At 50.2% G+C, this 14,676-nt stretch overlaps 2 protein-coding genes across 2 annotated transcripts; one reads left to right on the forward strand and one right to left on the reverse strand.

The window, feature by feature from the left end:
- Window positions 1–641: 641 nt before the first annotated feature.
- Window positions 642–14,400, forward strand: neff2 (neuronal intermediate filament family member 2). Its single transcript, XM_068028653.1, has 3 exons — window positions 642–1,730; window positions 3,794–3,918; window positions 7,366–14,400. The coding sequence occupies exons 1-3, from the start codon at window positions 723–725 to the stop codon at window positions 7,424–7,426; spliced, it is 1,194 nt and encodes a 397-aa protein (XP_067884754.1). The 5' UTR covers window positions 642–722; the 3' UTR covers window positions 7,427–14,400.
- On the reverse strand, window positions 7,934–10,030 carry LOC137377679 (spidroin-1-like). The gene has a single exon (XM_068047598.1). The coding sequence runs from the start codon at window positions 10,028–10,030 to the stop codon at window positions 7,934–7,936; it is 2,097 nt and encodes a 698-aa protein (XP_067903699.1).
- Window positions 14,401–14,676: the final 276 nt, after the last annotated feature.

Consider the following 14,676-nt stretch of genomic DNA (forward strand, 5'->3'; position numbering starts at 1 on the left):
CTTCCTCTTAATTGCTCCCCTGAGACTAGGAGGCTCTGGAGAATTCCGGGCAGTCGCCAGTGGGAAACAGCTACAGGCCGGCTGAACGTACATCCCTCGATTGCCTCAGATTTCTGGGTGATCCATTACCCTTTGACCTCCGGCCTGTCATTGACCCGAGAGCTTCAGGGGTGCAATGCACCAGATACCATCGCTGTCACATGTCACATCCCCCAACCCAACTTACAGCCCATCCCCACTCCCCCCTCCACCCACCCCCCCCCCCTCCTCGCCAGTGCCTGTAAAAGTCAGGGCAGCCAGGGATGTGGAGCAGAATAAATGGAACTGTGGTATAGGCTAGTCACCATTTAGCTGATAATGGAACAGGCTGGAGGGGCTGAATAGCCTCTTCCTGTCCCTCGAGCCTGTTATACAGGAACATGAGGAGGCCTGATTTTCAGTTTTTTAAACACCCTCCTTCGCAGTTTATCTCTAAAGGATGGAATCGGGAAACCTAAAGATCAAAGAAACTGCTCCCTCAGATTGCGGTGTTTTATCTGATTGGTTTACTGCTGGATCAATAAGGAGTCTATCCTCCCTCCCTGAGGAAAGGCGGAAGGGGCTGGGCCTGGGCTCCTGATATAAATTGGAGCCCAGTCAGAATTACTGTATTGCGGAGGGAGGTTTGCTGCAGTAGCTGTTGGCGGAACAGGAGACGGAGGGAGAGAGGACCAGCCTTCGAGATGAGTGCTTACGACCCCTTCAACCCCTTGCGGAAGCCTTGGGATGACTACAGGTGTGTCCGTCCCACCAAGTCCAGCATCTCCTCCACTCTCTACTCGGTCCACCGTACCTCTGCCCCGAAGAGGTCTGTGAGGACCAGCTCAGTCTCTTCACTGCCTGACTATGCCGAGAGAGTGGACCTCTCCCAGGTCAGCACACTGAATGCTGAACTGCTGACCCTGAGGGCCCAGGAGCGGGAGCAGCTGATGGACCTCAACGACCGTTTTGCCACCTACATCGAGAAGGTCCATTACCTGGAGCAGCAGAACAAGGTGTTGCTGGTGGAACTGGAGGCCCTGAGGCAGAAGCAGTCTGACCCTTCCAGGCTTCACCTCATCTATGAGCAAGAGATCCGGGGCTTGAGGGCCCTTCTGGACTCGGAGACCAATGAGAAGATGAGGATGGAGGCTGACCGGGACCACCTGAGGGAGGTGTACTCCCAGGTGAAGGACAAGTACGAGGAGGAGGTCCGTCTGCGCATGGAGGCCGAGGATAACCTTCAGAAGGTGAGGGAGGGGGCGGACAAGGCAATGCTGGCCAACAGTGACATCGAGGGCAACATCAGCTCCCTGGTGGAGGAGATCTCCTTCCTGAAGAAGGTGTACGGCGAGGAGAATGCTGAACTTGCTGCCCAGATCCAGGCTGCCCACCTCACCGTCGAGGTGGAGGTGACCAAGCCCGACCTCTCGGTAGCCCTGAAGGAGATCCGGTGCCAGTATGAGAAGCTGGCCAACAAGAACATGCAGGCCGCCGAGGACTGGTATCGCACCAAGTTCGCCACCGTCAGTGAGATGGCCAGCAAGAACAGCCAGGCGGTCAGGTCCATCCGCGAGGAGACGGCCGAGTACCACAGGCTCCTCCAATCCCGGGGCTCAGAGATCGAAGGCCTCAAGAGTGTCATTGACTCCCTGCAGAAGCAGCTGGAGAACCTGGAGGACAGGCAGTCCAAGGAGGTTCGCAAGTACCAGGTGAGCAGGGGGATGGACGAGAGAAGCTTGAGCTGGTCAGGCCTCAGCTGCAGTATTGTGGTCACTTCAGAGCACCACCCTTTAGGAAAGATGTCAGTGTCGCAGAGAGGGTGCACAGGGGATTTGCTAGAAAGGTACCAGGGGTGAGGGACTTCAGTTATGAAGAGAGACTGGAAAAGCTGGGATTGTTCTCCTTAAAGCAGAAAAGGTTAAGGGGAGATTTAATAGAGATGTTCAAAATCATGAGGGGTTTTGATAGAGTAAATAAAGATAAACTGTTTGTCAGGAAGGTCAGTTACCAGAGGGACACAGATATATAACTGACAAAAGATCCAAAGGGGGCGATGAGGGGAATCTTTTTACGCAGTGAGTTATTGTGATCTGGAATGCACTGTCTGAATGAGCAGTGGAAGGAGATTCAATAGTAACTTCCAAAAGGGAATTGGGCAAATACTGGGATAATTAAAATATTTGCAGGGCAAAGAGCAGGGTTTTAATTGAATAGCACGACTGAAGAGCCAGCATTGGCAGGATGGGCCAAATGGCGTCCTTCTGTACTGCATCATTCTGTGATTGTGCGCAAGATTGTCGCTCCGTGTCTGGGACAAGGTCACTGTATCTGCCTCTTGTCGAAAGCTCAAAGTTATTGTCAAAACCGAATTCCTGCATTTGATTTCACAACAGGAAGGCACAGTAAGGAGAGGGCAGGGATGGGAAACAAGATTGTGATTGGTAAAATTTTTACCAATATTTTTAATTTTATTTCTTTTAAAAAAATATTTACAGGAGAGGCTTGTTCTTAAATTCAATACAGTTATTGGACATTAAACTGCTGCTTTCACCATTTGCTTTGTTCAGTAATGTAACTGATTTGGTCTGTGTTTGATGCAGTAGAGAGAGAGGGAGGGACAGAGAGAAAAGGACTCAGGCAGAGAAACAGAGACAAAGAGAGAGAAGGGCAGAGATAGAGAGACACATACAGAGAAAGATAAGGACAGAGACAGAAAGGACAGAGACAGAGGGACAGAGACAGAGGGATAGAAAGACAGAAGGAAAGAGTGTGAGAACGGAAAGACAGAGAGGTGGAATGAGAGGTGAGACAGAGAGACAAGCAAATAAAAAGGCAGAGTGTGGAGGGAAAAGGTAAAACAAAGATGGAAGAGAATTATTGATGTGTATTCACTCCCCTGCTGCTAACGCACTGCAGTAAATTTTTCAAAATAGTCAGTGCAGGGGGAGGGTGAGGGGAAGGGATGGGGAGGAGTGGGGGAGGGGCAGGTTAACAATTAAATTCAGGTCAAATGTATGGTCTGTTTAAATTGTTTCTAGGAATAGATTAGAAACAGTTTACAATACAACTTCTTTTATAAATGACTGAGTTTGTATCTTTGTGTATCTGAGTGTCCCAGTGACAAATGCACACAGAGATATCACAGAGAGAGCAGGATAGAGAGAATGGGACAGAGCGAGAGAGGAACAAAGAGTAAGACAGAGAAGAGAGAGGGATAGAGAGAGTGGGACAGAGCGAGAGAGGAACAGGTAAAGAGAGAGCCAGACACAGAAAAGAGACAGACAGAGGAGAGAGGGGGATAGAGAGAGCCAGGACAAAGAAAAGAGAGAGGGACAGACAGGGTCATCCAAAGAGGAAGGGACAAACAGAGTGACAGAGAGAGAGAGATGGAGATTAGAGAGAGACAGAGGGACAGAGGGAGAAAGAGACATGTGGACAGAGAGAGAGACAGAGGGATACAGAGAAAGGGACAGAGAAAGAGGGACAGAGAGAGATATAGAGACAAAGAGAGAGACACAAAGACAGGGAGAGTGTATGGTAATACAAAGTATAAAGAGTGAATGAGAGAGAAGTGGAGAGAGCACAAGATGGGAGTGGGAAGGCGGAGAGAAATGAAAATGTGAGAGGGAGACAGTGAAAGATAGAAGGCACAGTTAATGGGATAGGAGAGTGAACACTGGGAGGAGGGAATGAGCTGGGAAGTATGTGATTCTGGTTTCACTGGGTGACTGTCTCTCTCTCTCTCTCTCTCTCGCTCTGTGTTTGGATGCAGGAAAGGATCAGCGAGCTGGAGAAAGACATCAATGATGCCAAGCAGGAGATGGCCCGTTACCTGCGGGAATATCAAGACCTGCTGAATGTCAAGATGGCTCTGGATATCGAGATTGCGGCTTACAGGTAAGTCAGCTGCCCCTCCCCTCTGCAGGGAATTGGATCGAGCTGGAGAACAGAGCCAAGGCAATGGGTGTTAGTCAGTATCTCATTCACTATGTGGGCCAGGTGAATAGGCACCAACATGCTGCACCATACACATCTGACAAAATTAATCTGTCTCCCCTCTATCTGTGGCTGGCTGCAACTCTCCTGGACAAAACCCTTCCTTGCATTTCTACAGACTGCTGCTTCTTCTCAATTTGCTAAGTGTCGTCCCCCTCTCTTTTTTCCCCTGCCTATTTTAAGAACCCTTCCTCTCTCTCTCTTCAATTTTTGTGACCTTTCTGAAATAGCACAACACACACACACACACACATCCATCCTGTTCCCACCCCACAGTCAATTGTATTCAGGCAGAGATCTAAAGATTTCAGTTTATGTTGATTTAAAAACTCAAATACATAATGTGGTGTTTTTATTTGACGGTTTATTGTTCTCGAACTGTTGTCCTGGGTAGTGTGATCACAGGACTTGTGCTGGAATGATTTTGTTTATCACCTCTCACTAGAGGGGACGAGGCACTTTCACCTAAAGTGATAGCGGAATTCATTTAAAATGCTGATTGTTTAATTGATTTCTAGCGTGGAGAAACTGGAGAAGGACGTTCAGGGAAACTTCCCACTATAGCTTTTCCTGTCAGTGTGCTAGGATCGAGCTCGATGATCCCAATCCTTTCTAACTACTTTCGCTCCTGGTCATTTTAAATGTCTTGCTCCATGCCTTTAAACTTGTGCTTGAAAATAATCTAGCTGCCAAAATTTTTACAGACACTTTGCCGACCCCTGTGTGGGCCCAGGTCCTGAGTGCCAAAATTATATTCCAATGTGGGGTGCACCACAGTCAGATACAGTCCTATCTTTCTCTATCGCTTTCTCTCTCTTGCTGTTCCTCCATCTCTCTGTCTCTATGCTGTTCAATTAGCAGATGTCCATTCACCAATTCAGGAAGCAGGAGACAGTCTGTGATCCACAACTGTTTTATTCTCAAACCTCAGATCAGATCAGATCAGATCCCAGTTTCCACTCTTTCCTTCTGCACTGACTCCCTGCCCAGAAGTAACTCTCCTGACTTGGGGAAAACCCAGCCCTTAAATACAAATTGCAATGAGCATCACTTGCTCTCTGTTATCTCTGAAGTCCTGGTTCATTAAAGGGACCAGCAGTTTCAATATGGTCATCTGTCTCGATCTATTTCTCTCTTTCTCCCTCTCTCTATCTTTCTCTGTCTCTCTCTTTATCTTTCTCAGTTTCCCTCTCATTTCTTAGTTTCTCTCTTTGTTTCTCCCTGTCTCTCTTTCTCCTTCTGTCTATTTTTCTCACTCACTCGCTCACTCTCTATTTCTCTCTTTCTCTGGATCACAGAATCACAGAATTGTTACACTACAGAAGGAGGCCATTCAGCCCATTGTGTCAGCACTGGCTCTCCGAATGAACAATTCACCTAATGCTATTCCCTCGCCTTCTCCCCATAACCCTGCACATTCTTCCTTTTCAGATAACAGTCTAATTCCCTTTTGAATGCTTCAATTGAACCTGCCTCCACCACACTGTCTATTAATTTCTCTGTATAATCTATCTGCATCTACTTATCTCTCTCTGTTTCTCTATTAATCTCTCTCTATATCACTCTCTCTGTTTCTATCTATTGTCTGTCTCTAGTTCTATATTTCTATGACTCTTTAAGCAGAGTAGTTACGTCAACTTGGGTTAGACCACTTTTGGAGCACTGTGATCAGTTCTGGTCTCCACATTATAAAAGATATACACTGGAGAAGGTGCAAAACAACCCAGAATAGAGAGGCTACAACTATAGAAGACTGAGGGGGGACCTGATGGAGGTCTTTCAAATTATGTAAGGGTTTGATAGGGCAGGCGTAGAGAAGATGTTTTCACTTTTTGCGAGACCAGAACCAGAGAGTCATAAATATAAAAGAGTCACTAATAAATCCACTCGGGAATTCAGGAGAAACTTCTTTCCCCAGAGAGAGGTGAGGATGTGGAACTTGAGAATGTGGTTGAGGTGAATAGCACATGTACATTTTAGGTTTATTTTTATTTAGAGATCCTGCACTGAAACAGGCCCTTCGGCCCACCGAGTCTGTGCTGACCGAGAACCACCCATTTATACTAATCCTACACTAATCCCATATTCCTACCACCTACCTTTTCCCCAGAGTGGGGGATTCAATTACAAGGGGACACGAGTTCAAAGTGAAAGGGGAAATGTTTAGGGGGGATATGCGTGGAAAGTTCTTTACGCAGAGGGTGGTGGGTGCCTGGAACGCATTGCCAGCGGAGGTGGTAGACGCGGGCACGATAGCATCTTTTAAGATGTATCTAGACAGATACATGAATGGGCAGGAAGCAAAGAGATACAGACCCTTAGAAAATAGGCGACAGGTTTAGATAGAGGATTTGGATCGGCGTAGGCTTGGAGGGCCGAAGGGCCTGTTCCTGTGCTGTAATTTTCTTTGTTCTTTGTTCTTTGTACCTACACTAGGGGCAATTTACAATGGCCAATTTACCTATCACCTACAAGTCTTTGACGGTGGGAGGAAACCGGAACACCCGGCGAAAACCCACGTGGTCACAGGGAGAACTTGCAAACTCCACACAGGCAGTACCCAGAATTGAACCCGGGTCACTGGAGCTGTGAGGCTGCGGTGCTAACCACTGTGCCACTGTGCTGCCCATTTAAGGGGAAGCTGGATAAACTCATGAGGAGGAAAGGAATAGAAGGATATGGTGATAGGGTTTAGGTGAAGAGAGGTGGGAAGAGGCTCTTGTGGAGCATAAACACCAGCAAGGGTCTGTTGGGCTGAATGGCCTGTTTCAGTGCTGGAAATGCTCAGTAATTCTATACAATATTTATTTAGCTGCTAGACTACTCAAATGTATAAACAGGGATCCTGTGCAACATAACTCTCTCTCTAATTGGCTTTGTAGATAATTCTTCTCTTGCTAGTTCTATTAACCCCACATTGAGAATGATAAGATAATTTAAAACAACAAAAGATTTTACACAAGTTTAAAACAATTCCAATTTTTACGAGAAAGAGAATGTGAGAATGCAAATGAGAGTGCAAGATAGGGAGAGAGTGAGAGAGTTGGAGAGAGGGTGTGTGAGAAAAGGAGAGTGAGGGAGAGAGAGAAAATGTGAGCAAGGCAGAGAGAGAGTGAGACAAGGAGAGAGTGCAAAAAGGGGAGAGTGTGAGATTGTGAGGAGGAGAGAAAGAGTGAGAGAGAGAGAGTGTGAGAGGGAGAGGGAGTGAGAAGGGATGAGAGAGTGCGAGAAGAGGTTGAGAGAGAGAGAGAGTGTGAGTGGGAGAGAGAGAATGCGAGAGATGGAGAAAGAATATTGTCTGTGCTCGATTTAACTTTTCCACCATATTTCTTTCTGTCTCCTATTTAGGAAACTTCTGGAGGGTGAAGAATTTAGACTGAGCTTCTCCTCGCTGCAACCCTACAGTTAAACCATCCCTTCGCTGAAGATTTAAGATGTAATTTCCATAGCAACACAGTGCAGTCACTAGCCATTAATTCATTGCCTGTAGCTGCTCTCCAGTCCTCTGCAAACCCTCTCCATCTCCATAGTGACCACACACAGCTACAGTTACTGAGAAACACTGAATGGTCAGTCACCTGACCAATGGCCCACGCTCAAGGACACACTGACCCTCATAAAATCAAACCATTCAGGCCTTTACACATATGAACATAAGTGTTAATGCATCCGTGTGCACACACATTTAAACATGTGCACACTGAGGTACAGCTATGTAAAACTATCTGCACCCCCTCCTGTAAACAAAAGTACAATATGTATACATGTCAACACACGTGTACAGACACACACCCATGTATAAACACCCACTACACATGAACACATGTAAACATGTGTGAACATGCATACATAATCATACATATATGCATGGACGATACAGAAAATTCCAATTCAGATGTGAGAGCTCGAAATGTAATTAGATGCCAATATTGGTCCAGGTGATGATCTTACCCATTCCTGGTGTGCACAGTTCCAGCTGTGTGAAGAAAGCCTTCTTGCTCTGTGTCCTACACTTACCCTTGCACCCTGACCCTGTGTCAATTGCACCCTGACCCTGACCCTGTGCCCCTTCGCATCCTGACCCTGTGCCTCTTCGCACCCTGACCCTGTGTCCCTTCACACCCTGACCCTGTGCTCCTTTGCATCCTGACCCTGTGCCCCTTTGCACCCTGACCCTGCACCCCTTCGCATCCTGATCCTGTGCCTCTTCGCACCCTGACCCTGTGTCCCTGCACACCCTGACCCTGTGCCTCTTCGCATCCTGACCCTGTGCCTCTTCGCACCCTGACCCTGTGTCCCTTCGCACCCTGACCCTGTGTCCCTGCACACCCTGACCCTGTGTCCATTGCACCTTGACCCTGTGCCCCTTTTCACCCTGACCCTGTGTCCCTTTGCACCCTGACCCTGCGCCCCTTTGCACCCTGACCCTGCGCCCCTTTGCACCCTGATCCTGTGCCCCTTTGCACCCTGACCCTGTGCCCCTTTGCACCCTGACCCTGTGTCCCTGCACACCTTGACCCTGTGCCCCTTTGCACCCTGACACTGTGCCCCTTTGCACCCTGACCCTGTGTCCCTTCGCATCCTGACCCTGTGTCCCTTCGCATCCTGACCCTGTGCCTCTTCGCACCCTGACCCTGTGTCCCTGCACACCCTGACCCTGTGTCCAATGCACCCTGACCCTGTGCCCCTTTGCACCCTGACCCTGTGTCCCTGCACACCCTGACCCTGTGTCCATTGCACCCTGACCCTGTGCCTCTTCGCATCCTGACCCTGTGTCCCTGCACACCCTGACCCTGTGTCCCTTTGCACCCTGACCCTGTGCCCCTTTGCACCCTGACCCTGTGTCCATGCACACCCTGACCCTGTGTCCATTGCACCCTGACCCTGTGCCTCTTCGCATCCTGACCCTGTGTCCCTGCACACCCTGACCCTGTGTCCCTGCACACCCTGACCCTTTGTCCCTGCACACCCTGACCCTTTGTCCCTGCACACCCTGACCCTGTGTCCAATGCACCCTGACCCTGTGTCCCTGCACACCCTGACCCTGTGTCCATTGCACCCTGACCCTGTGCCTCTTCGCATCCTGACACTGTGTCCCTGCACACCCTGACCCTGTGTCCCTGCACACCCTGACCCTGTGTCCCTGCACACCTTGACCCTGTACCCCTTTGCACCCTGACCCTGTGCCCCTTTGCACCCTGACCCTGTGCCCCTTTGCATCCTGACCCTGTGTCCCTTCGCATCCTGACCCTATGTCCCTTCGCATCCTGACCTTGTGTCCCTTCGCATCCTGACCCTGTGTCCCTGCACACCCTGACCCTGTGTCCAATGCACCCTGACCCTGTGCCTCTTCGCACCCTGACCCTGTGTCCCTGCACACCCTGACCCTGTGTCCAATGCACCCTGACCCTGTGCCTCTTCGCATCCTGACCCTGTGTCCCTGCACACCCTGACCCTGTGTCCCTGCACACCTTGACCCTGTGCCCCTTTGCACCCTGACCCTGTGCCCCTTTGCACCCTGACCCTGTGTCCCTTCGCATCCTGACCCTGTGCCCCTTTGCACCCTGACCCTGTGTCCCTGCACACCCTGACCCTGTGTCCATTGCACCCTGACCCTGTGCCTCTTCGCATCCTGACCCTGTGTCCCTGCACACCCTGACCCTGTGTCCCTGCACACCCTGACCCTTTGTCCCTGCACACCCTGACCCTGTGTCCCTGCACACCCTGACCGTTCGTCCATTGCACCCTGACCCTGTGTCTCTTCGCACCCTGACCCTGTGCCTCTTCGCACCCTGACCCCGTGCCCCTTTGCACCCTGGCCCCGTGCCCCTTTGCACCCTGATCCTGTGCCCCTTTGCACCCTGATCCTGTGCCCCTTTGCACCCTGATCCTGTGCCCCTTTACACCCTGATCCTGTGTCCCTGCACACCCTGACCCTGTGTCCATTGCACCCTAACCCTGTGCCCCTTTGCACCCTGACCTTGTGTCCAATGCACCCTGACCCTTCGTCCATTGCACCCTGACCCTGTGTCCCTGCACACCCTGACCCTGTGTCCCTGCACACCCTGACCCTTCGTCCATTGCACCCTGACCCTGTGTCCCTGCACACCCTGACCCTGTGCCTCTTCGCACCCTGACCCCGTGCCCCTTTGCACCCTGACCCTGTGCCCCTTTGCACCCTGATCCTGTGCCCCTTTGCACCCTGATCCTGTGCCCCTTTGCACCCTGACCCTGTGTCCCTGCACACCCTGATCCTGTGTCCCTGCACACCCTGACCCTGTGCCCCTTTGCACCCTGACCCTGTGCCCCTTTGCACCCTGATCCTGTGCCCCTTTGCACCCTGATCCTGTGCCCCTTTGCACCCTGACCCTTTGTCCCTGCACACCCTGACCCTGTGTCCCTGCACACCCTGACCCTGTGCCCCTTTGCACCCTGACCCTGTGTCCCTGCACACCCTGACCCTGTGTCCAATGCACCCTGACCCTGTGCCCCTTTGCACCTGACCCTGCGCCCCTTTGCACCCTGACCTTGTGCCCCTTCGCACCCTGACTCTTTGCCCCTTCGCACCCTGACCCTATGCCCCTTCGCACCCTGACCCTGTGCCCCTTCCTCCTGTCCCCATGCCCTCTCATACCCTGAAAGTGTTGTTCCAGGCTCCTGTGTCTCTATCCCTTTAACTATCCCTTTCTCAAGTGCCCTCAGGGACAACTGCTTGGAGACTTGTGATCTCCAGGTAATCGGGTTCTTGCTTTGCCTTCTCTCTGACAGGACCTTAGGTGTTTGAGGTCAGAACCACTTGGTGATGCCTCACATCAAGCGGGAGTTGAGTTTTTGATGCTGCTGAAGCACCTCGGGTGCAGGTGGAGCAGGGGGTGTTGAAACTGAGCACAAGTGGGCCTCGGGGTCAGAGACTGGGATCTTGCAGCAAGGAGCTGGGACCAAAGGCTCACAGGAGGGTTCAGTGCCATGGTGTACTGGAGCCTCAGAGTCAGAGACTGGAAAAGACCAGAGAGACACAAGGTGAGAGAGAGAGAGACACACACACAGAGAGAGAGTGAGACAGAGAGAGAGAGAGTGAGACAGAGAGAGAGAGAGTGAGACAGAGAGAGAGAAAGAGTGACAGAGAGAGAAAGAGTGACAGAGAGACAAAGAGTGACAGAGACAGAGAGAGAGAGAGTGACAGAGAGCGAGAGAAAGAGTGATAGAGATAGAGACAGAGAGAGAGACACACAGAGAGTGATAGAGACAGAGACACACACAAACAAGGTGATACACAGAGATAGAGATACAGTGAGTGACAGAGAGACACACACTGAGAATGACAGAGACAGAGCTAGAGAGACAGAGAAAGAGACACAGCGAGTGACAAACAGATAGAGACAGAGGGAGACACAGAGATAGAGAGAGAGATGCACAGAGTGACAGAAAGAGAGATATACAGTGATAGAGACAAAGAGAGACACATAGAGAGTGACAAACAGAGACAGAGTGACAAATAGAGACACAGAGAGTGACAGAAAGAGATACAGAGCGACAAACAAGAGACACAGAGAGTAAAAGAGAGAGATAGAGTGACAAACAGCGACAGAGACAGACAGAGTGATAGACAGAGAGGGAGAGACATAATGTGACAGAGACAAAGAGAGACACAGAGAGTAAAAGAGATAGAGTGTCAAACAGACAGAGTGATAGACACAGAGAGAGACATAATGTGACAGACAAACAGAGACACAGGGAGTGACAGAGAGATACAGAGAGTGACAAACAAAGACACAGAGAGAGAGTAACAAAGAGTGATAGACACAGAGTAACAGAGGGATACGGAGAGTGACAAACACAGACAGAGAGTAACAGAGAGCGATAGACACAGAGACACAGACAGCAGAGAGATACAGAGAGTGACAAGCAGAGACAAAGTGGCAAAGTGTGGGACAGGTAGAGACACAGAGTAACATGGACAGAGAGGGAGATATAGAGACAGAGACACAGAGAGTGACAAACAGAGATAGAGATACATAGAGAGAGACAGAGTGACAGATACAGGAGACATACAGAGAGAGAGAGAGAGACAGAGAGAGAGAGAGACACACACAGAGAGTGACAGCGAGAGAGATACAGAGAGTAACAAACAGATAGAAAGAGATACAGAGAGTGACAGAGACAGGGAGTACACCAAAATTGACAAACAGAGATAGAGATTGAGACAGATAGAGTACACAGACACAGATAGAGAGACTGGGTAACACAAACAGAGAGTGACAAACAAAGAGAAAGATACAGAGAGTCACAAACAGACAGAAAGAGATAGGGAGAGTGACAAAGACAGGGAGAGACATGATGGGTGACAAACAGAGATAGTGAGACAGATACAGTGCTCAGATACAAATGAAGAGACACAGGACAACAGAGAGTGACAGACAGAGTCAGAGAGGTACGCAGAGTGACACAGAGACAGATACTGTCACAAAGACAGACTGAGAGACATAGGGAGACTCCAGACACCGGGTCATAGTGAGAGGGTGACAGAGAGAGAGACAGATACAGAGATAGATTGAGAGATGCAAGGAGAAAGAGGCAGACAAACACACAGAATGGGAGAGACCCACGAAGATAAAAACACCAGAGACTGAGAGAGACTTAAGAGATACATACAGGCTCAGACAGACACAGAGATGTACATTTACACACAGAGACAGGCGGCCACAGGTAGAGATAACAGAGACATAGACTCAGACAGGTACAGAAGTCACTAACACAATGGTGAGGAGTTCATGATATGTGTGTGTGATTTGGGAGTCTGGAGATAGAGTTTGAGACAAATGCAGTCAGTCTGAGAACAAACAAGGATCAGAGACACAAGACTCCTGTGAGCAGAGGGTCCAGTGACGGGTGAAGCTTTCCTCTCAGATTTCAAAGCATCCGGTGAGATTTCAGGTAGCTTTAATGTTTAATTATATATCCCTCCCACAGCATCAGGCTCACCCTCTTCAGCTTTGGATGTCCGTGTGCAGCCTCTCCCAGGTGAACAGCTGCCTTCGGGGCACTCATACACACTGTGCTAACTGAGCACTATCAGTCAGTAGTGCTCACCCCATTAATGGGACTATCGCCAGGGCACTGCCCGTGTGGATTCCGAGACGATCCCTAATATTTCAGGTTAACACAAACACCCAGCTCAGAGACCCCCTCAGCTTCAACACACAGACCCACCTCGCCTACCCTCCTCAAACCCCCTCCCCCTCCCCCACCCCCCTCCCCCTCCTCCACCCCCCCCACCTTCCAGAACTCCACTCTTCATCAGTCTGATCTAATGTCACTGTCATCTCTAAAATGAACTGATATCTGCTGGGAATCTAGATCAGGATTTGGACAAACTGTGAGGACATGGAGTGATTTCAGAACAGGCACAGAACAATGCAATACTTCCTCACCATAGTACTCACTCCCTCCTCACCTTAACCCTCACTCCCTCCTCAATATATCCCCCACTCCCTCCTCAGCTTAACCCTCACTCCCTCCTCAATATATCCCTCACTCCCTCCTCACCTTAACCCTCACTCCCACCTCAATATATCCCCCACTCCCTCCTCAGCTTAACCCTCACTCCCTCCTCAATATATCCCCCACTCCCTCCTCAGCTTAACCCTCACTCCCTCCTCAATATATCCCCCACTCCCTCCTCACCTTAACCCTCACTCCCTCCTCAATATATCCCCCATTCCCTCCTCAGCTTAACCCTCACTCCCTCCTCAATATATCCCTCACTCCCTCCTCACCTTAACCCTCACTCCCTCCTCAATATATCCCTCCACTCCCTCCTCACCTTAACCCTCACTACTTCCTCACTTTAACCCTCACTACATCCTCACTTTAATCCTCGCTCCCTCCTCAATATATTCCTCACTCCCTCCCAACCATAACCCCTATTCCCTTCTCACCATATTCCTCACTCCTTGTCACCATATCCCTCAGTCCCCCTCACCGTACTCCCTCAAAATACCCCTCACCATATCCCTCAATCACTCCTCGCCATAAACATCAATTTGTCTATTTGGGGGGAGTGACTGTCTGTACCGGGAATTGTCTGTGTTGGGGGAGTGACTGTCTGTACCGGGTATTGTCTGTGTGGGGGGGGAGTGACTCTCTGTACTGGGTATTGTCTGTGTGGGGGGAGTGACTGTCTGTACTGGGTATTGTCTGTGTTAGGGGAGTGACTGTCTGTACTGGGTATTGTCTGTGTGGGGGGGGAGTGACTCTCTGTACTGGGTATTGTCTGTGTGGGGGGAGTGACTGTCTGTACTGGGTATTGTCTGTGTTGGGGGAGTGACTGTCTGTACTGGGTATTGTCTGTGTTGGGGGAGTGACTGTCTGTACTGGGTATTGTCTGTGTTGGGGGAGTGACTGTCTGTTCCGGGTATTGTCTGTTTGGGGGGAGTGACTGTCTGTACCGGGTATTGTCTGTGTGGGGGGGGAGTGACTCTCTGTACTGGGTATTGTCTGTGTGGGGGGAGTGACTGTCTGTACTGGGTATTGTCTGTGTTGGGGGAGTGACTGTCTGTACTGGGTATTGTCTGTGTGGGGGGGGAGTGACTCTCTGTACTGGGTATTGTCTGTGTTGGGGGAGTGACTGTCTGTACCGGGTATTGTCCGTGTGTGGGG

The sequence above is a fragment of the Heterodontus francisci genome, chromosome 1 (genome assembly GCF_036365525.1).
Source record: "Heterodontus francisci isolate sHetFra1 chromosome 1, sHetFra1.hap1, whole genome shotgun sequence".
NCBI lineage: Eukaryota > Metazoa > Chordata > Chondrichthyes > Heterodontiformes > Heterodontidae > Heterodontus > Heterodontus francisci.